Source organism: Ctenocephalides felis, unplaced genomic scaffold (assembly GCF_003426905.1).
Source record: "Ctenocephalides felis isolate EL2017-DRISC unplaced genomic scaffold, ASM342690v1 CF-g0.4_SCAFFOLD_01170, whole genome shotgun sequence".
Classification (NCBI taxonomy): Eukaryota; Metazoa; Arthropoda; class Insecta; order Siphonaptera; family Pulicidae; genus Ctenocephalides; species Ctenocephalides felis.
In genome coordinates, this window is record NW_020537324.1 from 68,247,540 (window position 1) to 68,265,034 (window position 17,495).

Genomic DNA, 17,495 nt, shown 5'->3' on the forward strand with positions numbered 1-17,495 from the left:
AACTAAATGCGCCAAGCTTCACGTTTAACATATTTGCCGGCAATCTTTTAACAAGATAAAGATAATTTTGACGTATTTAGTTTTATAATTTTATAATTTTGCCTATGAAGATTTTACCCACATGTAATTACTTATAAGCGTTCAAAGAAGATTCAGTCTGTGATAAATTAATTTCAAATTGTAAGAATATTTATTTGAAAATTATTTATGTTTTATTTACAATCAACAGTTATCATTTACTCTTTTATGTAATATAATTACAGTTTTTTATTATATACGTTCCAAGCAGAGTTTGATATTGGTTCCATTATCTTTTATATTTTCTTAATATTTTGTGTATAATGAGTAAATAGTAAATTATATAGTTGTAATTATGGATCATGTGAGTGTTGATGAAGGAACTAAAATAGAAGCTTCTGTGAACAATAGCTTTGGAAGTTGTCAACAACCTCAAGGTAAAAAGAAGTTACAATGTAATATAATTTTTATAATTTTTTGTATATCATATTTTATTCTTATACTCTAAAACTTTTATTCTTTATAAATCATTTAAAAAAGGAACATATCTAATTATCAATTCAAATTAACATTCAGTATAAGGTTATTTGCATGTACATTGTACAAAATTATATATAACCAAAGAAATTCATATTTTATGAATAATTTTAATTTGTTTTAGTTGGGCCCAATGAATCAAGTGAAAGTATGAAACTGTTTTTAGAAGAGTCACAAGGAGATCTAACACAAAATAATCACAATGACATAAATACTGAATCAGATTCAAATACAATTCCAACAGGTACGAAGCATTATAAATGGTTTGTTTTATGTTAGTTTAAATGTCAGCTTAAATGTTCTATGCTATATACAACATTGTTCTAAACATGTCTTGTACGGTTGTAGACCGTCACATGAAATGAACCTAAAAATTTAATTCCACACTGATTGTTTATAATCTTTTTAGTCCCCAAGAAAAATGATGGCCTATCAGAAACATTTTCTGACGAAAATGTGAAGCAAATTGATGATTACAAATTGAATACCGACATGAAATTAGATACCAATTTTGATGCTGATACACAGATTGAAGAAATTGACAAATTTACAATGAATGGAAATTTATCAGATGTCACAGAAAATGGAATTTCTGAAAAACAAGATGATGCTGAAAATAATATGACTACAGTAAAAAATACAGACACAGATCAAGATAAAGGCAGTGGCACTATTACAACATGCACTGATAAAAATCAAACCGATACTTCTGAAGAAACTGATTTATATCCTGCGACATCAACAGATACCTTTACTTCGAATCCATCTGCTTCGTCTTTATCAACAGGTTAGTCACAAGTAACAGTAGATGAACTTTTTACTATTCATTATGTAATTTCTTTGCATATAAATATTTACTGATATTTACTACTAACTACTTTAAAGGCAAATAATTATTATTCAGTGGTCCATGGGTTTTCAAATAGTAATTTGGTGATATATTAGTTTTAAAATTAGTTATGCATTCTAAACAACTATATTTAGTTTATGGGTTAAAATATTATATTAAATAATTATTTGCATATTTTTAATTTATAAGCAATTTGCATATTTATATATATAAGTATATATTATTTGTGTATTTTATCAATTTGTACATATTTTTCTTCAGAGCTATCAAATAATGATCTCAACAACACTTCACCAACAGAGAACACACACTTAGCAAGCACTAATTCTTCATATAATACTTCTATTTCCGAAGCCAATGATTTAATTACTAAAGATACAAGTGCAAAATCAAATGATGTACCCGAAACTATGAATCGTAAACGGAAGATAGAGGATGAAACTTCTGATGTTATAAAAATAAAACGAATTTCTGATAGCATTGATAATAAGGATAATATGTCAACAAGCATAATTTCATTTTCTGGAGATTGTCAAGAAAATGATTCTTCAAGTATTTCATTAAATATTCCAGAAACATCATTAGATACCAGTAATAGTCGAACATTAATTAATGGTGAAAGTGTTTTGATGAATTCTTCAAACAATTGTTTTTCTTCAGCAAACCTTACAACAAAAGATGATTCGGATATGGCTAGTTTCTCTGGAAATGAAACACCTGAGCTTCATAAAAGAGAATCTTTATTTCTAAATAATTCAGAAGGTTTGAACATTGAAGGTTCTTCTTCTCCAGATCAAGTACCTACTTTTGAGTTGATAACAAGGTTTGATGAAAGTAATGACATTGTTTCTTTGGTTATAAATCGAACTGATCGAAAATATTTAGATTATAATGCTGATTGGAGTCAAAACAGTTCACCTGGTAGTGTTACTAGTACTGGTGTTTATCAATTATCTGATCATAAACGTATTTCAACAATGTCATCTAGCACAACAAGCAGTGTCTATAGTACGAAAGCTCCAGAAAATTTTGTGATACCAGCTGTACCGTTAAGAAAGACTGATGTACATAAACAAGGCATTAAAGGACATAAAGAATTGTTTAAGCAAATTAAAGAAATTTTCAAGGTAGCATGTAGTGATTTATCTTCAGATGATTTTAATTCATCAAATGAAAAAGAGGATAAAAGCACTATGTCTGATAACTGTTCAATGATTAAAATGAAATCCCTTATCAATGAAGCAGTGGACAATCACTATGAACTAATCAATTCACCAGAGATGATAAGTGAATATGTTGAAACCGTTTCTAATACCAATTTTTCCATGACACCTAAAAAAGAAAAAATTCCAGTTCGAGTTACACCAGCTACGCCATCACTAAATACTACTGCATCAGAACAAAGTTCAGAACAAGATCCTAGAATAATGCAAAGAGTTTTAGCCAGGTGGGTAGATAAAAAATATTATGCTGGTCGAGTTGTAGATGTAAAAGATAACAATAAATTCACAATCCGATTTGATGATGATCATACCAAAACGCTTTTAAATGAGTATATTATATTTGGTGAACAAAATATATTGCCCTTGCATGGTCAATCTATTTATGTTATGTTGAACAATGAAGAAGAGTATGTACCAGCAATTGTTACATCAATATTGGAGGAATCGAATAGGGTAAAATACATTGTCCAAACAGATGGTGGTGAGAGTGGATCTGTTATGGCATCTGATATATATTTGACGGAAGATCAAGCCAGAAGTATAAAAGAAATTCATACGAGTGTTAGCAAAGTTGAAAGTAATAGCACACCAAAGAAAATGAATGGTCAAGATGTGAGCTTGGATAATATAATACATGGCCCAAGGTAATTTATTTATTTTCAATGAGCAAAAAATAGGAAAATGACCAATTAAGCCACAATAATAATAGTAATAATTTCTAGCTTTAAAACTTATCTAGTAATGCTTAAATATATTTTTATTCAATTTTTTTAGCTTAGTTCTTTTTTGAAGATCTACTAAAAATGCTACTTACAACTAGTTAAATTATTTTTTATAAGAAATTTATCTATTCTCTTTTTATTTGCATTTATTTCAAATTCCAGTATTATTTAATTTCCAATATCAGTTAATATTCTACAATATCAATTCAACTTTTACTTTGCAGAAGCAGGCGCCAAGTTACAATGAAAGCTATTACCCCAAAGGCAGGCTCCTCTGGGCTGAATAAACATAAAAGAACAGGAGGTCGAGGAAGTAAACAGAGAAAGTTCAGTGAGAGCAGTGATAGATCGATAACCGAACCTCCCAGTCCTGCAAGTACTACAGAGTGTGATGAAGCATCTTCTGTTAAAGGTCCTATTGAGGAAGTTCATGGCGTTGAACCAGAAGTACAGAAGACTCCCAAGAAAATTATTGGTGTTTTAACAGGTAACAAAAATAATAAATGACTCATTTGTAACAAATTATGTATTATATATAATATTTCTGATACAGGGCCGTTTCCTGTAAAAGGTTGCGGGCGCCTGTCTGGCAGGCGAACTTCTAAAGTGACTGGAAGCCTTTATGACAACAGCGATCCAGATACTGTAAACTTGCTAGGTCCAATTCCTACATCGAATAAGCTTTTTCAAAAGAAGTGCTTCTTGTTAACATGTACAGAAGATGTTTCACAAAAATTGAAATTGGTGAGTCCATAAATTGTCATTAACTTTCTTTAGGATAGTTATAGTAAAATGAAAATTTTTGCATATCTTTATGTTTTGAAGGTTTCTGAACTTTTTGGCATACCTCAGAAAAAATGAATGTGTGTGTTTTTTTTTTTGTATAGCGAAGGAATTGCTTTTGTGCATCCCAGACTAGGTCTTTTGACCGGGTATGTCGGACTCAATACTGCCCTGGTATAATACCGACTAAAACCTCCGCTTTACACTTGCCTCTAGTCCCCACGGAAACCGCCGTTAGGCATTACTTCGTGGAGGGAGGATCTAGAATGTTATTCTTAACTTGATTTTATACTCATCTTTTAAATGTGTGTGTGTAAATTGTATGTCTGCATTTTTTTTTCGTCCACGTTTTCCGGCGCACGGATCAACCGATTTGAATAGTTCAAAAAACATTCGATTCCTATTGATAGGGAGATGTGCTGATTAGTTTTTGGCAAACTACAAATCGAGTTTTTGAGAGAACGAAGTATCCGATATGATTGATCTAAAAAACATTCAATTTGTAATGATTGGGAGAAGAGGTGATTAGTTTTTGGCAAAGGCAGGTCCAGCCATTTTGAAGATACATAGCTAAATGTACAAAAAATGGCAGTTTTGGAGAGAACTAAGCGTCCGATTTGAATGATTCAAAGAACTTTCTGCTTGTTTCAACAAAATAATTGCTTTTGGATTTTTTTTTTCAAGAATTTTTTTTTTTGTATATTGAAAATAATTCAGATTTTAATTTTAATTCTGTTCTGATATACTTTAAACAAATAATTTCAACTTTAAAATTCAGTTCATATAATTCTTATAAATATTAGACAATGTTACAATATTTATAATAATCTATTTGAAAACATTCAATATTCCTCAATCATTTCTTTACGGTACAGGAAGTTGCAGCAATTTGCCTTAAGGCACGATGCCATACACTACTAGTTTTGTTTTTCATTTTTATTATTGATTCATTTTGCTTTTCCAGGCCAGACAAGAGGCATGTGAAGCGAGTGGAACTGATTCAGAATATAGTACTGATGCAGAAAATTGTACTGTGCCTTTCATGAAAGAAAGATTGAGGCACCAATTAGAGGCTGGTGGAGGTTTGGTGTTTAGTCACTTTGAAGAAATACCACAAAATAAATACCGTACTTGCATTCTTATTGCACCGAGACCTTGTCACACGGCCAAGTATATTCAGTGTTTGGCAGCTAATATCAAAGCTGTACTCCATACTTGGGTTGTTGACTGTTGTAAATCAAACAAATTATTACTTGAGTATGATTTGCCTGCCGGATGGTCCATTGAAAGAAAGTGCTATGTTAGATACCAAATAGGAAAAGAAAGATATATGAGACTATCAAGCAACCCCTTCAATGATTTTCTTATATTATTGTGCAGCGATAATGACAATTTTCTTAAGTTCTGGGGTCGTGTGTGTAAATCTGCTGGTGCTAGTACAAAAATTATTGAAAATGAAGATTTAGGAACGTCAGTTGGCAGTGTAATTGTTACTGATTCTGATTGCCCTCTGAAAGTTAGAAAACAAGCACAAAATTTAGATATACCATTAGTGTCTACAACATGGGTAGTACAATCCTTAATTATTGGCCAAGTTTGTAATTATGATAATAGCATCAAATATGCACATAATTATGTGGATACAGATTAATTTTATAATTAATGTGTCCGATTCAATGTTCAAATGTATATAGAATTTTTATATTCATTTAATACTCTTCTATATTTTACTATTTATTATTATGTTCTTAAATTTTTTTAATCAGAAGATATTGTAATTATCTTTAGAGAATAATGTTATTATGTTTTGTGTATTAAGATTTTTCCAGTGATGAATTTGTTCAATAGTTATTAAAAGAATTAATATTTTTAATTTTTCAAGTTTTATTGTTTTACTTTATTAAAAAAAATAAAATGAAAATACTGGTTTGTATTAAAACAAATAATATTTTCTGAATAATTCATTAACAGCTAATACATGGCTATGTGTCAGGTAGACTTTCAAACTGATAGGCAGATAATCTGGTGAACAAGTAGGAAGGCAGACAGGTGGATGTGTAGACTTAAGCGGACAGACAAACAGGTAGACGGGAAAAAATTGTAGAGAAGTAGACAGGTGGACAGGTAAATTATATATGAATTATAAAAATATCAATTAAATAGATTATTTATTTCGGTTTATTATTCGGTCTCCTTATTTTTTTTTAACTTCCCGTAGAGTAAGCTATAGTAATCGCAAAAAAATCGAAAATGAAAAATTTTATATATCTTTACGTTTCAAAGGTTTCTGAATATTTTGGCATACCTTAGAAAAAATGGATGTGTGTGTGTGCGGATACAAATTTTTGTCGACGATTTCGGGAACACCGATCAACCGATTTGAATAATTAAAAAAACATTCGATTTGTATTGATAAGGAGACGTGCTGATTAGTTTTTGGCCAAGGTAAAATTATTTTAAAATAAAAAAAAACATTTTCTTTCAAAAGGTCATTTTTTTTTTCAAAAATTTAAAATTTCTCAAAAATCAAAAGATTAAAAAAAAATAATCTTAAAAAAAAAAAAACTTTTGGTACGGGAAGTTCCAGCAAATTGCCTTAAGGCACGATACCATACACCACTAGTTATACAAAAAAAATAATTACATCAATTTGAAAATAGTGTTTTGGAAGCATTTATATGCGCCCCACAGGTTAGAAACCACATGTGTAAGCATTTGTATATGTTGACATCGTTTGACGTTTCATTTTAGGTTACTTTTACAAATTTATTATAAAAAATGGGTCGAATGTATATTATGTATCAAGTTTGCGGTGTTATTTAATAAAATAATGATTAAATGCAAATTATTTGTAGCTTGTGAATGAAGCGAACACATTAGATTCCTTCTAATATTTGCTACATAAGTTACCTTAATATGAAAGAATATAACAAAACTTCGAAAGATGAAGGCATTAAACCTAGGAAAATTCATCCTCAAAATATTGTCAAACGATTAATTAACAGGGAAATATTTGGCGATAGAAAACCAGGCACTCAAATTCATATGACTCGAAAATTTTATCAGAATGTTTTTCCCAATTTAACTATCGTCAATGTTGAAAAGCCGCCTTGTTTTCTAAGAAAATTTAGTCCGGATGGAAAACATTTTATTGCTTTTTCGGCGGATCAAACATCAGTAGAAGTCTACCAATATCAAGGTGCAGGTGCTGCTGCAGATTTGATCCAGGATTGCACGGGAGACTATGTTCCGAACAAAAATGAAGGTAGTCCTTTTGAGATCAGGAACAAAGTGTTTGATAGGTTTTTTAAGGTAATAAATCTATATCTCGATGTTATTTCAATGTAATATATCTTTATAGCAATCATTTGTTTTGCTATCTCATAATTTAAAAGAATATTGATGATTGAAATACTATTAACTTTGATTGATTATGTAATTTACAGATAAAGCATGTAGTTAATGTTTGCCAAAGTGGTAAACAATTAAATAGAGAATGTAGTTTGTTTACTGATGATGGACGATATGTTATTGTGGGCTCTGCATGTTTTATTCCTGACGATCTTCGTCCTGCATTTTATGATATATATACAAGTAATGAAGCTGTGACACCAACATTAAGGTAATTGATTTTACTTAAATATTATTTATCCTTTATAAATATATATTTATACTTTATATATATTTATACTTTATAAATATATATTTATTTAATTTATTTATTTATTCTTTCAGATCTCCCTTAGAGGATTATTCACTCCACATAATCGACATGATTGAAGGCAGATTGTGTGATTCTAGGCATTTTAAAGTTGATAAGATCATGTTATCACACAATCAAGGATTATATTTGTACAATAATAAACTGGCAATTCTCTCTATACAACATCAATTGATACATATATTTCAAGTCGTGGATGGAATGTTTATTGAAATTAGAACTATTGGTAGATTTTGCTATGAAGATGATAATTTTCAAATAATGGCAGTGTATGGTTCATATGCTACACAATACGCTTTCAAAGAAAATATTATATGTTCTTTGAAACACAGATTACTTGTTTATTTATATAAGCAAGCAATGAATTTGTCTTTGCAAATGAAAAACTACCATACTTTGCGAAAGTTTTATCAAAACTTTGAACAATTTAAATCTTTGAGAATGTGGAAAATGCAATTACTGAATGAGGATCATCTATTGATTAAGTACACTAGTGAAGAAGTTGTGACGCAAAAGAGTAATGAGCCAAACAATCAGATATCATTTTTTGTAATATACAATATTACAGATAGTTTAGTTATTGCTGTATATGAAAATACATCTCAGCAATTGTTGGAGCTTTTTGAAAATTTCTGTGATATGTTTCGTAATGTTAGAGTGCATTGTGATGCACAATTCACATGTTCCCCTTCAAATAATATACACGCAAAAGTGATACAGCAGAGGTACATATATTTCATTTCTTAAATTTATTGTATAAATTATGTGAATGTTGTCATCACATAATTAGCAATAAACAATTACATACAATGTAATAATTCAGTATTACATTTGATGTTTATTGATTTTATTATTTAGATTTAAGAATACAATAATAAGTGCACGTTATGGAGGTGAAAGAGAGGCTACAAAAAGACTTCTTGCACAACTACCAATAAGCGCACAATCATATAGCAGTTCTCCTTATCTGGATTTGTCATTGTTTAGCTATGATGACAAATGGGTATCAGTTATGGAGAGACCTAAAGCTTGCGGGGAATATCCTATTAGGTAAATAATTATAGTATATTTTATTTACTAACAAACAACATAGTCACAAAGGATATGACTCAAACATTCAAATAACAGTATATATTTCTATTATATTGCTCTTTGATAAATTATTTTTCTCTTATTTCAGATTTTATGCACGTGATTCTGGCCTTCTCAAGTTTCGAATATATGCAGGAGCTGTTGCTAAAACACCACCTGCAGCCACTAGAAGATTGGTAGCTTTTACATTTCATCCTAATGAACCATTTGCCATTAGTGTTCAGAGGACAAATTCTGAGTATATTGTAAACTTTCATGTCAGACATGCTAGCTAGTTTTTACAAATTATTTGCAAAAGCTAAAAAGGTCACATGATGTAATCAATTAGGTGGGTGTTGAGAAGATTTGAAGGTAATTTTTAACTCAAAACATATCTTTATAATGAAATTGTAAATATTAAACATTGCGCAATATGTTTGTGATCAATTTTAAAGTGGGTATAGATGATGTGCCTTTTGTGGCAGTGATTGTAGTTTGATTTATTTATTAGATTATCAAATTTATATACGTATTTGATAAGTAACTCAATTAAATGACGATGTTTTCTACAGCTCTATATTTTTACATCCAAAATTTTGTATATAAAAAGATTTTCTATCTTCTATCGTTTTTTTTGATGTTTTATTATGAAAGCACATTATATGAAGGCGACATGATACTTTTTAATCCAAACAGTATGTATAGATAGATATAAATTAAATGTTTAAATAGACTATGGTATAAAAAAAGGTTGAATGTAACTTTAATTATCCTTATTGAGTTTTACAATTGTACATAATTTAGAAATATACTAAATTTTATTATTTTGAACTTTAAAATTTTATTGTTACAAATAATAGTAATAAACGTAGTAAATATAATTAAAGAATAAAAGACTGTTTAAGTATTACTGAAGTTATACATGATTTTATCAAAGCCGCTTTAGAATCCATAATTACAAATGTATTATTGTGCTTCATTATTGTTTTCCTGGAGCCTTCTTTCTGATTCTTCTACCATTCTTTTTGCCTCTGCTAGTTTTTGTGAAAAATTCTCATTGAGAGATTTGTATTTATTTCGGAGTTCATTCAATCTATGTTCAAATTCCTGGATAAATTCATCAAATTCATATTCAACAGCCATCACTCGATCTTCAGGTTTGTCTTGCTTATATAAAATCTTTGACCTCAGAGCATGCATTATGGAATTACTTTTTGTCTTGATAAAATTATCTTCTTCCACGACTTCTTTCAAACAATCTTTAAGATCATTCGAAATCATTTTTAATTATTGTTTTTTTTTATATATTACACTAAAAATTTTGTCACGAGCCTTGTCCGTTTGACATATTAAAAAATTGAATAACTTCATTAATGTTAGAATTCGATAAGCGGTTGAACGGAAATTATCGATCTTGGCCGGAAATTATCGATATAATCAAAAAATCGAATTATCGAAAGGAGCTGTTGACTGACATTCTGTTGGCTTAAAAGTTCTGTCAAATGTTGAAGACGATGAATAATGGTTAAATGTTAAATATCACAGAAAGTATTGTTTCAAACTCGAAATAATGACGACAAATGGTCGTGAGAGTTTATGTTCATATGATAATTCCCAATCCAATCAGGAATTTAAATTAACTCGCTGTTCAGAATGGGTTAATGAACAGCACGATATTAAGAATGATTATGATGAAATTAAAGATGAAACACCAAAAATAATAGAAAATAATACAATTAAAAATGATACAGCAAAACGTAAAAGGCGTCCTACCACCGATCCACGACCCAAAAAGAAATGTACCATACAAGAAGTAGAACTTACCTTAGAATGCGAATGGAAAAAATGTCACTTTATTACTGAAGATTATAGTAAATTTCAGCTGCACGTAAAACACCACATGCCTGAACTTGCTTTGAGGAAAAATGAAGAAAATAAAGGTAATTACTTATGCTTTGCTAGAATCTATCTTAAATTCTTTTCTAACATTTATCTGGGTATGTTACTTTCATTGTTCTTGCCCGTTTATGTTTCTGGGTGTTTCCAACTTTATTAAATATATTAACACTTAAAAAACGAGCCCAGAGATGTACATTTTTCAATTCTGACCTTCTAAGTCGGGTCATGTAAATCTCTGTTGTATAAAAAGCATATCTTCTTTCATAGAGTAAATTTGAAGATAATGAATTAAATAGAGATGGATGGACACTTATACACAATAAATACTATTATGGAATATTAAAAACAAAACATATAATTGATTTAATAAAGTTACAATGCTTTAAATCCTAAATCATATCAATTAATAAATCCTTATTATATAAATTCATTCTTATCTATGATATTCGCCTGAAAAATGCCTAGAAATTATATTAGACATATCAAATTTGACCCATCTATTAAATGGTAAAAAGTTATTGATCTGTAACAGTTATTTAAATTGTTTACATACATGAGTAAATTTATGTATATGTGTATCATTCGTTATTAGCAATACTCAATAGTAATAATCACATTATTTTTGATATTATTGATATTCAATATCAGCACCAATGGTTATTATATATATATATATATATATATATATATATATATATATATATAATGTACAGATTTAAATTATATCTATATTTATATATCAATATATTATAGTTATTATATTTAATTTACCTTTACAGAAGTTTACGTCTGCCTTTGGGATGTATGCTACTTTGAAACTGATTGTAGCGATACTATTGTGAAACATGTAAATTTTCATGCATATCACACAAAATTAAAAGCAGTTGGCTTTAATTTAAGAGAATTAAATGATTTACCCAGATGTACACATGATTCCGTTAATAGGAATATAATACCTGATTCACTAACATTTTCATGCGGTTGGGGTGATTGTGTAGATGAATTTACAAGCGCACAGGTTTTTATGTATATTATTAAGTATAAGTAAATTAAAGTGATAAGTGAAGATTATTCAAATATTATGTGAGCATTTTTTTTTATTTGTATCAAGTTCTGCAAAACTTGCTCTGCTCTTTTCTGATATATTCCACAATATTTTTTCAATATATATATATATAAGATTATATATAGGTAATAATAGAATATATTTATATGTATATATCTATATAAATATATATAGAAAATATCTATATAATATATATATATATATATTAATTAAATTACATGAATAATTATATATTTTACATTCATAAAATAATTCTGCTTTGTTTTTTACCATTTGAAATATTAATTTTATTTTAATAAATATAAAAATGATTTACAATAGAAATTTATTTGTAGGAATTTTATGACCACATAAAGTGTCATGTCCTAGCAAGCCAATCTACTAACAAGAAGGATACTAATTTTTATTGTGGCTGGAGAGGTATACTAAAATAATGATCTCTTTATTTTTATTAATTCATTCTAATTCATTTATTTTATAATGTTTCTAGGATGTAAAGTTAAACGTGCAAGATGTGTTCATCTATCAGAACATTGTCGTGCTCATTCTGGAGAAAAAGTTGTAGCTTGTGTTCATTGTGGAACTATGTTTTCTAATAATACCAAATTAGCAGATCATTGTTTAAGGCAAATTCCTATTGAGCGTAAGTATTTTTAGATATTTTATTACAAAATAATTCAGTTTACTCATATTTAATATAATAAATTATACTTAAATTTTTTATATTTGTGTTCAAGATTATTAAGTACAGATATTCTAATACTCCTTTTCATTAGTGAAAAGGGAAAGTAAAAAAAATAACTAAAATCATGAAAATGATAAAATGATGAAGTATTAAAAATATATTAACAATTTCTTTGAAATAACTTCATTAAGAAATGAAAAAAGTATTTAAAATGAACTATTTTTTATTGAAATTATTTAATCTTATAATATTTATTCAATATTATTTTTTTATATTATAAAAATCAGTTTATTTTATTCATTTTAGTTTGTGCTAAGAAGAACTTTCTCTGCAGAAATTGTAGTAAATTTTTTCCATCCAACCGTTTATTACGAGATCATATGCTTTGCATATTAATAATTATAAATGTTCATTATGTGATATGACATGCACAACACCTTCTGCTTTGGCCAAACATATTAGATATCGCCATGTCGATGACAGAGTTTTTAAATGTTACCTCTGCGATCATGCGTGAGTATTTCATTTTCAATTATAATTCAAATAATTAATAAACTAGTTGAAAGTGGCATTTAGCCTTAAGGCAAGTTGCATGAACTTTCCAAAATGTGTAAGAATTGACTTAATCAATCGAAATTGAAATATAGATATTTAGATAAAATGTTCAACTGTTTATTTGAAAAACAAAGTTACCGCTTTCAATTAAATCTAAACCCTATGGTTTCGAATAGAATTTTTTCAAACTCATTTGAATTAACTGCACTAAATTGTAGTTGCCAATATTGGTCTGACCAATATTGATTTTGCCAATATTGGTTTTCTAGCATTGGCATCACAATATATAACATAAATATTTGAATATCATAAACATATATTCTACTTGGTAAATATTAAATAATATATGACTAAGTATAAATATAACATGATTAGACTGTAATGGACTAATATTCTAAGACTCTTGTGCAATAAACTTTGTAATTGTTTTGCTTTCTATTCATATGCTTCGGTCTGTTGGATTATTCACTATTTATGTTTTTTTTTGTATATAACATAATATTAATATTTAAATCTAGTTCATATGAGCACTTTAAATAATCTGAGTTCAACTTCTCTTTTCAAATAATCTCCCTTTGTCTAAATCTTCCCTGTTAACAAATGCTATTATTCTATTCTTGAATGTAGTACATTCAATATATAACAATCTATAACATCATAAAATTAATATTTTATATAATCTTTATTTTTCAAATTGTCTGGTTAATATTATTCTATTCTTGAGTGTGGTATATTCACTTCATTCTATTTTCTTACTGCTACATTATTAACTTATTATTATTATAGAGAGTTATTAAGAGTTAATAATTGTATCACTAAATACTTTCTTATAATAAAAACTAATCATTATTTGTTAGGTGTGTTACCAAACGTGATCTACGATTGCACATGAACACACATGATGACGTCAAGAAATATGCATGTGACTTTGAGGATTGTGATTTCCGTTGTCGCTCTCTGCCTGGTTTGACAAAACACACTCTGACCCATCAAAGAGCTCGTTTGACCTCAAGCAATGATGAAAATCAGAGTGAAGTTGATCCAGATTCTGATATTGAAGAAAATGCTCAGTTTGCATACTGCTGTCATGTATATAAGTGCAAGCAGAGATTTATACGCGGCTCTGAGCTCACAAAGCATCTGATTAAGAATCATGGGTTCCACTGGCCACCGGACATTCTCGGTTCACGTGAGTAAATTAGTTGGTATTATTTTGTTGGAAATTGTATACAGTCACCCCGCACAATTTCTTATTATTAGATGGATGTCTGAAAACATTTTATCATAATTATACAGGTGTATATATATATATATATATATATATATATATACTAGATGACCCAAAAGATGTGTCCGGTACCCACGTCTACAATTTTTTAATATCCTTTACTAATATTTACCATTTACCTAAAAATAATAATTATTGTTTATACATGCATATACATCAATATGAGCGATGATAAATGTAGAACTGCTTTAAATAAAATAATGAGTCTCAATTTCCACACTATATTGGAAATTGAAGTCTTTTAACTGTATAACAATATATATATATACTGTATCTTATATTATTTTAATTTTTGGCACATCTCAGCTGTTTTTTGGGCAATAATAATGTAGGCATTACATTTTTCTTATTCATAATCATGAACTAATTATACATATTCTAATATTGTCTAGGCTCATAAGTGAATTGAAGTTTTTGGCAGATGACAGTTTTCATTTGTTTTCAATGCCTTAAATATTTTCAATGTCAAACAATGATAAGCGGTTTTAAGTAATTATTTCCATTTATTTCTACAATCTAACTATATTACTATAATCACAACATCCTTAAAATTTTTCTTAACAAACTTCAAAAAGATTTATCAAATCTCTGAATAATCGTTTAGGAAGAGTATCCTTTCATACATTATTACAGAAGAATTTTATATAAATAAAACAATTATGCTTATATAATGAATATTTGCTTTCTCATAGTTATGAATATTATCTATAGGTATAGAGTGGAATCTGATGGTTATTATCGTTTGCAAACTATGCGGTATGAAAATATTGAACTCAGTGAAAATACTTTGAATACACCATTTAATAATGAACTTCTAAAATCCGCAAATCACGATTATGATGTCAAAATTGTAAGTAAAGACTGAAAAATTTAAAAACTTTACATTTTATACACTATATTAATTAAAATTCCAGGAGGTTCCAGCGACCATGTCAGATGTTACAAATATCATAGTGCAAACATCAGATAATATAAAACCAACCATTTCTAATAAAAAAAGAAATTCAAAGAAAAGCACAGAGACAAGGAAAAGATATAGAACGAAAAATAATTGTGATCCTCCCTTGAAGACTGAAACTGATTGGCTTGTAGAAAATGAATCAAATCAGACTGATTCTAATTTAGGAAGTATTGAAGATTTCTCTGTGATGAAGCGTTATATTAGTGATAAGAAACCTATAATTATAACTTTGGATGATGTAGATGAAAAAGGAAATGTTATTAAGTCCCAAGTATTTCACAATGAGGATTGATAGGTGAATACGTTTATGCATATTAATTAATAAATTAACTAATAATCTACTTATTTCTTATCAATATTTTTCTTTATTCAATGATGATACTGAGGACGTTTTATAACAAATATCATTTAAAAAGAGGATGATTTTAGTTATATCTTTGAAAATAATTTAAATTTTGAAAAAACCTCTACTGCAAATAATCTTGAATAGTTTAACTTTGAAAACTTTCAAACAAGATTCTTTATAACCCCCTTAAAAACTATTTTAGCACAGCATGGAAAGCCATATTTTACTTTGATATAGTTTATATTTCAAGAGTTTTGTGATATGTTGGTGGAAATAATGTTGTGAAAATTTAGTTTAAAATAATTTTCTAACAGCAGAAAGTTGTTGCTGCTTCTTTAATCCTTCTTGAATACTCATTGATCTATTGCATCTGTTTACTACGTTTTTGAGTTTAGGGTTTTTTGTATTTTCCAAGCTTCTACTTCTTGCTCTATGGTTTGCTAATGAATTGCTCGAGCTGCTTATTTTGCAATTTGAAATATTTCTCAAGCTACATGATCGTCTGGTACTTGCAGAATTGCAACTAAAATTTTGTAAGCTATTGAGAGAATAGCAATGTCCCACAGAGGAAGATCTAGATCTTTTATCTGATGTCAAAGTAAATATAGATTTTCTTGAGGAGTTAGATGATTGTGAATGGCTTCTACTTTTGGTAGAATTAGTTTGACTGAATCTTCTTGAAGTACGTACTCCATCCGGAGATTCTGAATGACATCTAGTTTTTCTCGGATAAATTTGAGTCAATTTTCTTGATCCATGTTCTCCACCCGCATTCGTCTTATTACCATAATTATAATTCCTGTTTATGGAACGTAAGACATCACTATTTTCTTTCAACTTAGTTAGCAATATTTTTTCATTGCGCTTTGTAATGTTCAGTTCCTGTTTTAGGCGTGAATTGTTAAGTCTTAACTTTTGAACTAACTGATGATGTGTTTCTCGTTCTAAAGTTATACTTTTCTCAAGTTTAATCAATGCTTTTTGCAAAATCATGTTTTTTTTTGGATTTAGTATTGCTTTGCATTGTTTTGAGCTTTTGCTTGAGCAAAATATTTTCGGCATTTAAATTTTTATTTTCCATTTTTAATTTATTTATCACAGCCGTTTCAGTTTTGCCATTTTGTAAGATTTGTTTTATACTTCTCAATCTAGATTCTAGTTTGTATATTATTTTTCTGTGTGTTTTTGGATCTGGTGGACCTATATATTCTAAGGGTAATGATATAATTGATTTCATCAAATTCAACAGTGTATGTCAATATTAAATATCTCTTATTGGTTTTTGAAGTAAGATCTATTCTTTCGGATCGTGCAAATGTTTTGTTGTGATGTAATTCTTTTAAATCTTTGAATGTTAAAAGCTCTAATTTTATACTATCACTGGTATTTAACAATCCAGCACTTAACATTGTCACAAAAATATCAAATTGTTTGTAATTACCAGTTTTTTGAGTCATATTTTCTATATAGGAGCAATTGTAAAATCCACGCCATTCATCTTTGGAGATATTATGCACAAGTACTAATTCTAAAGAATTATTAATATCAGTGAATAATTTGATTAAAAATTCACCTTCTTTAAACTTGTAATTAGTTATCAGATGTGGATTTAACATGATTGGGGAATGTAAATAAACAATTAGCTGACACTAATAATTAATTATTCATTTGTCATAAAATATTTATATATTGAGTAGGCATTTATTAGAATTTTTACTACATAAATATTACATTAATAAAGAATTGCTGTTAATGCTGATCTGACTTAAA

General features: G+C 28.4%; 2 protein-coding genes and 1 pseudogene across 2 annotated transcripts; all 3 read left to right on the forward strand.

Annotated features, from left to right (window-relative positions):
• Nucleotides 1-202: 202 nt before the first annotated feature.
• On the forward strand, nt 203-5,784 carry LOC113367577. Its single transcript, XM_026609172.1, has 7 exons — nt 203-455; nt 680-799; nt 965-1,342; nt 1,667-3,272; nt 3,575-3,837; nt 3,904-4,094; nt 5,098-5,784. The coding sequence occupies exons 1-7, from the start codon at nt 374-376 to the stop codon at nt 5,782-5,784; spliced, it is 3,327 nt and encodes a 1,108-aa protein (XP_026464957.1). The 5' UTR covers nt 203-373.
• A 1,110-nt stretch (nt 5,785-6,894) lies between these two features.
• Nucleotides 6,895-9,590, forward strand: LOC113366407 (DET1 homolog). The gene is made up of 5 exons (XM_026608005.1): nt 6,895-7,445; nt 7,580-7,755; nt 7,869-8,579; nt 8,713-8,904; nt 9,035-9,590. Exons 1-5 carry the CDS (start codon nt 7,050-7,052, stop codon nt 9,219-9,221), a joined length of 1,662 nt encoding a protein of 553 aa, XP_026463790.1. The 5' UTR covers nt 6,895-7,049; the 3' UTR covers nt 9,222-9,590.
• An 828-nt stretch (nt 9,591-10,418) lies between these two features.
• On the forward strand, nt 10,419-15,622 carry LOC113366195 (annotated as a pseudogene).
• The last annotated feature ends 1,873 nt before the right edge of the window (nt 15,623-17,495 follow it).